The sequence below is a fragment of the Corvus cornix genome, chromosome 20 (assembly GCF_000738735.6).
Source record: "Corvus cornix cornix isolate S_Up_H32 chromosome 20, ASM73873v5, whole genome shotgun sequence".
NCBI classification, from domain to species: domain Eukaryota; kingdom Metazoa; phylum Chordata; class Aves; order Passeriformes; family Corvidae; genus Corvus; species Corvus cornix.
The window spans coordinates 6,033,741-6,039,740 of record NC_046349.1 but is presented as its reverse complement, the minus strand read 5'-3'; the positions used below and the strand labels follow the sequence as shown (position 1 = coordinate 6,039,740).

General features: G+C 57.4%; 1 protein-coding gene across 2 annotated transcripts; it reads left to right on the top strand.

The window, feature by feature from the left end:
• The first annotated feature begins 483 nt into the window (after window positions 1–483).
• On the top strand, window positions 484–5,557 carry R3HDML (R3H domain containing like). Of its 2 annotated transcripts, XM_010397001.3 has the most exons (7): window positions 484–641; window positions 886–977; window positions 1,240–1,598; window positions 2,908–3,026; window positions 3,554–3,686; window positions 4,759–4,874; window positions 4,978–5,557. In XM_010397001.3, the coding sequence occupies exons 3-7, from the start codon at window positions 1,338–1,340 to the stop codon at window positions 5,108–5,110; spliced, it is 762 nt and encodes a 253-aa protein (XP_010395303.1). In that variant the 5' UTR covers window positions 484–641; window positions 886–977; window positions 1,240–1,337; the 3' UTR covers window positions 5,111–5,557. The 2 variants fall into 2 exon arrangements, with proteins under 2 accessions (XP_010395303.1, XP_019139922.1); XM_019284377.2 differs by lacking the exon at window positions 484–641 and having other exon boundaries at window positions 702–977.
• Window positions 5,558–6,000: the final 443 nt, after the last annotated feature.

The window sequence follows — 6,000 nt, the reverse complement described above, 5'->3', positions numbered from 1 at the left end:
AGCCCAGCAAGTGGCTTCATCTATAACAGGGAGAGCTGCTGGCCCAGGGACACGTGTGGCCACCAGGTCCCCTCCCAGCCACCCCCATAAAGGGACATCTCTGCCATGTGCTCAGCTTGCACCAAGGTGAGGTGACCCTGGGGCTCCTGGCAAGTGCCAGCTGCCCTTAGGGGGGCAACCCCCCCTCACCGATGTGGATTCACTTCTCTATCCACTACTTCCAGCAAGATCCCAGCTAGGGAATGAACAGGAAAGAGACGACTTTGGGAATCTCTCCCTGCAGGTAGCCTGAACAAACCCCCAGCCAGCAGCGAGGAGCAGCCCCTCTGCGCGCCGAGGCATCGAGCCGTGCTCTGCTCGCTCCCCCCGGCCCCGTGCGGGGCTCCGTGTGCCTGCGTGAGCCTGTGTGCGCGGAGGCATCCACCAGCCTATAAATCTCCTGGCAGGGCTCCTTCCAAACTTCAGGACATTCCCCGGGGGAAGAGTTAAGATGCAGCTTGTGCGTCAGCGGCCGCAGCGGGCTGCCCGCCGGGGCTGAGCCGAACCTCCCGCATCTGCCCCAGCAGGTTGTTCCCGGAGGTCAATCCCAATCCCACCAGCTGCCGCCGCCGGGCTCCGCTGCTCCTGGCTCAGTGCTCACGGTACGTAGTCGCGGGAACATCCTCCCGCTGCTCCGGGAAGGGCTGGCAGGGATGCTAGGAGGTGCATCGGCTGCCGGATGAGGGGATATTCCAGCGTTTTCCTTTTTTTAAAAAATAAAATACTCTGCTTTTGCGGTGGCTATTTTTCTTTTCCTGAGTTTAAAGAGTCGTTAGGATTTCTCGACAGTGCTTTTAAGTCTTGCCGTGCGTTTCTTTATCTGTGCGAGATTTCTGTTTGTGCTAGGGATTAATTCAACACACCGAACTCCTGGGAAGTTACAGGGCAGGCGGCTGCACTGACTCTCAGCAGGCTCCTAAACATCCCCTGTGCCACAGGTACGTGCTGTAAGTGCAAAAATGGGGGAGACTTTCTGCCGATTTTATCTTTTTTTAAAACAAGCAAGAAAACCAATTCCCCAGGCATCTCTCTGACAGTCCTGAGGAATTTGCTCTGATAAATAAGGTTATTAAGGAGATTAATTTTAAATATTTATTTTGAAAAGGGAAAAAAGAAAATTTGTTTCCACCTTATTTTGGGAAGTGGTGCTTGCATGGTGTTTGCAATCCTGAGTGGTGCCTGTGTTGTTTTCTCTTCTAGATCTGCACACCAGCAGCCGAGACCAGCAATCCCCCTTGTCCTTGCTTAACTCAGTGCAGAGCAGAAATCTGCTGTCTGATCCCACCGAGCGGGCTGGCATGGCTGTGCTCCACTTGCACCTGTACCTCACGGCCTTGGGCTGCTGGGTGACACAGCTGTCCAGCTCCTTCCTGCTGCCCAACGCCACCGAGCTGCTGTCCCCGCCCGAGGGCACGGCCGCGGGCCTGCTGTGGGGCGAGGGGGTCCCCCGGAGCCGGCGGAAGCGATACCTCTCTCCCCACGACATGAGTGTGATTCTGGACTACCACAACCAAGTGCGGGCACAGGTGTCCCCCCCTGCTGCCAATATGGAATATATGGTGAGTTGGGCTCTGGCAGGGCAGGTTTGGGTCCACAGCTCACCTGTATGTCGGAGCCCCAGCCTAGTAGGGATGTCAGGGTGCTGGCCTGATTCCTGGCTGAACACATGCCGTGGGAGATGTTTTATGTCCCAGGGGCACAGCACACCCATGAAACCTCTGTGCAGGAGGGGTGGAGTCCCAGCACAGAGCTGTTTCCCCATGAGGGCAGATTTAGGATCTGTGGGCCTGTGTCCAGGACATCTGGGAGCTTGCTGGCTGTGGGATGGCAGGATCCATCCAGCTGAGCTGCAGAGGCAGCATTAGGGGAAGGGAGGTGACTACAAGCATGAAAAGCTCAGGTCTCAATCCAAAGCCTAGGTAGGAGCCTCTGCCCTAACTGCATCTGTGAGGGATGGTCCCATTGTAACCTCCAGGGTCCCTTTTGAGTGTTGCAAGTGGTGCCAGTTCCCAGGAGAAGAAATGTGCAGGAGTGAGTCAAAGAGGGGCTGCACAGCCTTGACAAGTTGGGCGCCTCCACACAAGGGTCACCCTGGGGAAGAGCTTCCCCCACATTCTGCTTGGAGCTCCTAACCCAGCCCTAAAGGGCCTCCAAGAGGAGAGATTTCCAGCCTAAACAGGACAGGACCCTCAGGGCGGGAGGTGCCATGTGCTCCTCTGCTCCCAGGAAGGGGACCAGAGCTCCAAGGGAGCAGCTGGGTGGTCCCTGGACGTGGTTTAGGAGAAGCACACAGCAACCCAGCTTGCTGGGTACCAGAGCAGGTCAGACATGCCTGGGAGCATCCTGCACTGCTTCTTGCTTGGCCTAAATTCCTGCCTTCCAAAATAACTCACACAGGCATCTCCCCAAAGTCGTTCAGGATGGGTGAGGAAGCTTTAAATAATTCATGAAGGAAGCAGCTGTGCTCACCGGTCCGTCTGTGGCCAGGGCTGCACTGAGGGCTGGGACAGCTGTGAGCTGCAGCAGCAGCACAGGGCTGCAGGGTTTCACCCCTGTGCTCAGCTCCACCTTGTTCAGGAGCTCATTCTTGGAGGGGATCACACACAGGGCTTGCAGTGCTGCAGGGCATCCCTGCTCTGCTATGTTGTGTGCCCAGGAGCTGTGGTGGCAGCTGGGGAGGTCTATTGCTCCTGGACAAGCTGCTGTGCTTCCTCCCCCCTGGGTGTTTTCTAGCCTGATACATGGGTCATATTTTTTGGACATTCATGGTGCTCAGAAAGCCCCCTGAGCACAAGGGAGCAGGTTTCTCCTCTTCCCACCTCTGGGAAGCCAAAACTCCTGCCTGCCCTTTTCCTTTCCCCTGGCCAGGTGTGGGATGAGCGGCTGGCCAGGGCAGCGGAGGCATGGGCTGCGCGCTGCCTGTGGGACCATGGCCCCCCCGAGCTGATGAAGTATGTGGGACAGAACCTCTCCATCCAGTCGGGCAGGTGAGTGCCCTGCAGGCAGAGTGAGCTCCAGGGAAACACCCACACCCCACAATGCTGGAGGAGGAGGAGCAGCAGCAGCCCCTCAGTCAGGGAAAAGAGAGGCTCCGAGCTGGCATTGCACGGGAGTGAGGTAGAGCTGAGAGGCACATCAAGGCCCCCAGGGTGGAGGAGGAGGGCCCAGCTCTTGCAGAAGGGTAATACAGGAAAGCAGAGGTGCCTGCTGCTCTTTTGGGGAGTATGCTATTACTCCTCTCTCTGCCAGGCACACAGACCAGGGGGATATGGATCCTGGATCTCCTCCATGTGGCTGAGCACTCAGGTGCCTCTGGTCTTCTGGCCTTGAGCACAAGTGGGCTTGGCACAAGGATGTCATTACCCCCTTTTTCACAGGAATGCTTGGTCCCAACGGGCCCTGGCTCCAAACCATTTCTCTCCTCCACTTCCTCTCTCCTCCGCTTTCCCTTCCTTTCCTTCACCCATGACCTCTGCTGTGGAGGAGACCCACCTTACCTGTAGCCCTGTTGCAGGTACCGCTCCGTCATGGACATGGTGAAATCCTGGCACCAGGAGAAGCAGCACTACTCCTTCCCTCACCCCCGCGAGTGCAACCCCCGCTGCCCCTCCAAATGCAGTGGCTCTGTCTGCAGCCACTACACGCAGGTGAGCACTGCAGCCCCCTGGGATCCAGCTGCAAAAGGGGTCCTTGTGCAGCTCACAGCCCTTCTCCCAGCAGCAGCTGGGATCCAGGATCAAATCCTGGCAGCTGCCAGCTTCCAATCAGGCAGCAGTCCTGGCAGCTGGCAGTGTGTCTGCTGGAGGTATGCAGGTGATGCCATCCCACCCTGGGCCTTTCCAGCATTTGGGCTGTTGCAGGAAGGTCCCAGGGGCTCACAAAGAACTGAGGAGCACCTGGGACCTTCTGGCCAGTTGACAAGGAGGTTTCCATTGTTTTAAAAGCTTTCCCCCCCTCCTTTGGCCTTTTTCTCCTCACTGCACCTCTGGCAACTTAAAGGTGGTCAAGAGGAAAAGAAAAAAGCTGCTTTGTACTTTTGCTGAGCATGAATCCTCTTCTCTGTGATGGAACAGCTTTATAGCACCCAGCTGTGTCCAGCTCCCTGGGAATGTGGCCCCTTCATCCCCTGGCACATCCCCAGACAGCCTGGCCAGCACAAAGTGGAAAACTCCTTTGTTTCTCTGCCTGGTGGCAGAGCTGTGCCCAGCCCTAATTACCTCCTCTTCATGGCTCCAACCTTTACCTGAGCATCTGCATCCCCATGTGGCTCATCCATGGGGATGCTCAGGGATGCTCTGGGTTGCAGAAGGGCAATATACAATTTTTATGGAAGAAATTCAACCTGTAGACGTTTTAGGAGGTGCTTTTGTCTTTGCTTGACATCCCTGAGTGCAGGGTAAGCTGCTGGCCATGATTCAGGGTGAGGTATAGGAGCTAGTTTGGGTAAATTGGAGCAGTCACCGAGACTCTGCTGCTCATGGATGTGAGCTTGGCAAGGCAATCCCTTGCAGGTCAGTGCAGGCTGCAGGCAGGGAGGCAGAGCAAAAACTCACCCTCTGGTAACAAAGCACTGCCTGTGATGTGATGGCATCCAGCCAAAGAGATTGGGGCAGTTGGGATGCGATTCCCTGGTGGGACAGAGCCCTGCACTGGGGCTATCAGCTGTGGGATGTCTGGGTGGATGGACACCAACAGTGTCTGTTCTCTGTCCTGGCACAGATGGTGTGGGCAACCTCCAGCCGCCTGGGCTGCGCCCTGGGCACCTGTGCCAACGTGCGGGTGTGGGGCAGCGTGTGGCGTCACGCCATCCTCCTCGTCTGCAACTATGCCATCAAGTAAGTGACTGGGGGAGAGCTCCCCTGTGCCATCCTCCCTCCCCACGCCGGTGTCAGCAGTGAGCTGATGATGCTCAGAGGTGATGCACTCCTCTCTTTTTAGGGGCAACTGGCTGGGAGAAGCGCCCTACAAGGTGGGGCGGCCGTGCTCAGCCTGCCCCCCCACCTACGGCGGGGGCTGCTCCAACAACATGTGCTTCACCGGAGTCAAATCCAACCAAGTCAGCTGGTTCTAGGGCTGCGGCCCCAGGAGGAGCCCTGGGAATGGAGATGGGGTGAACAAGAATTATTTATAACACTGACCCCCCCGGCAGCCCGGCTGTCCAACCTGCTTCATCCCTAGTGCCGCGTAGGAAACTGCTTTTCTAACACACCTCTCCAGCAGTGTTGTCTGGCTGCTTCCCACTTTGGAGGAACTAGGGACAGTTCAGGTCTGTATTTTCTGAAATAGTGATGGTTTAGGGGTGCACGGAGGGCGTGGGGCTGGCTGGCATGGTCCCTGCTCTGCAGACTTGGGGGGCTTTCCCCACTGCCCCCCCGCTGCTAAGACAGAGGCTGGCGTAAGTGAATACCAAGATGTTCCCCTCGTGGTGAGCAGCTGGAGAAGTGGGAAGCCCCGAGCATGCTCCTGCTTCACGGCAGCCCCTCTGACAGTGGGGCCCCCAGCTCTGAGCCCCCCAATAAAGTAGCCTGGAGACCCCCATGCTTGTGTTGGTCCTCCCTCGCTCGCAGTCTGGAGCCTCGGGGTAACACCGAGCCAGTGCCTTTGCTCTGGTTTTGGGAATAAGCAGCAAAGGGGTGCAGAATCCCTTGGCAGGGCCACGGGCTATGGGCACAGGAGATGCCTGGGCGCTTTGCTCCATCGTGTGGGAGAAGCCAGCACTGCTGGGGCACGGGGTGATGATGTCGCTGCAGGGCCACAAACTCCCTGTCCCACCCAGGCTGTCCCACACAATCCCACTGCTCTACCTCACCCCCAGTGCCACTGAGCACCCCATTATCCACATCCTTCCCTCTCTAGGACCTCTCAGCACTCAGCAAACTCAGAGGTTCCTGAATTCCAAGGCCTTGGATTTGAGCATCCAGCTGTGGATTCCTGTGCTGCAGCCCTCTGCATCCAGCAGCA

Coding starts and splice junctions, on each gene's coding strand:
- R3HDML (XM_010397001.3), top strand. CDS start 1,338: ATGGCTGTGCTCCACTTGCACCTGTACCTCACGGCCTTGGGCTGCTGG. Junction 1,599..2,907: donor CTGCCAATATGGAATATATG/GTGAGTTGGGCT, acceptor TCCCCTGGCCAG/GTGTGGGATGAGCGGCTGGC. Junction 3,687..4,758: donor TCTGCAGCCACTACACGCAG/GTGAGCACTGCA, acceptor GTCCTGGCACAG/ATGGTGTGGGCAACCTCCAG.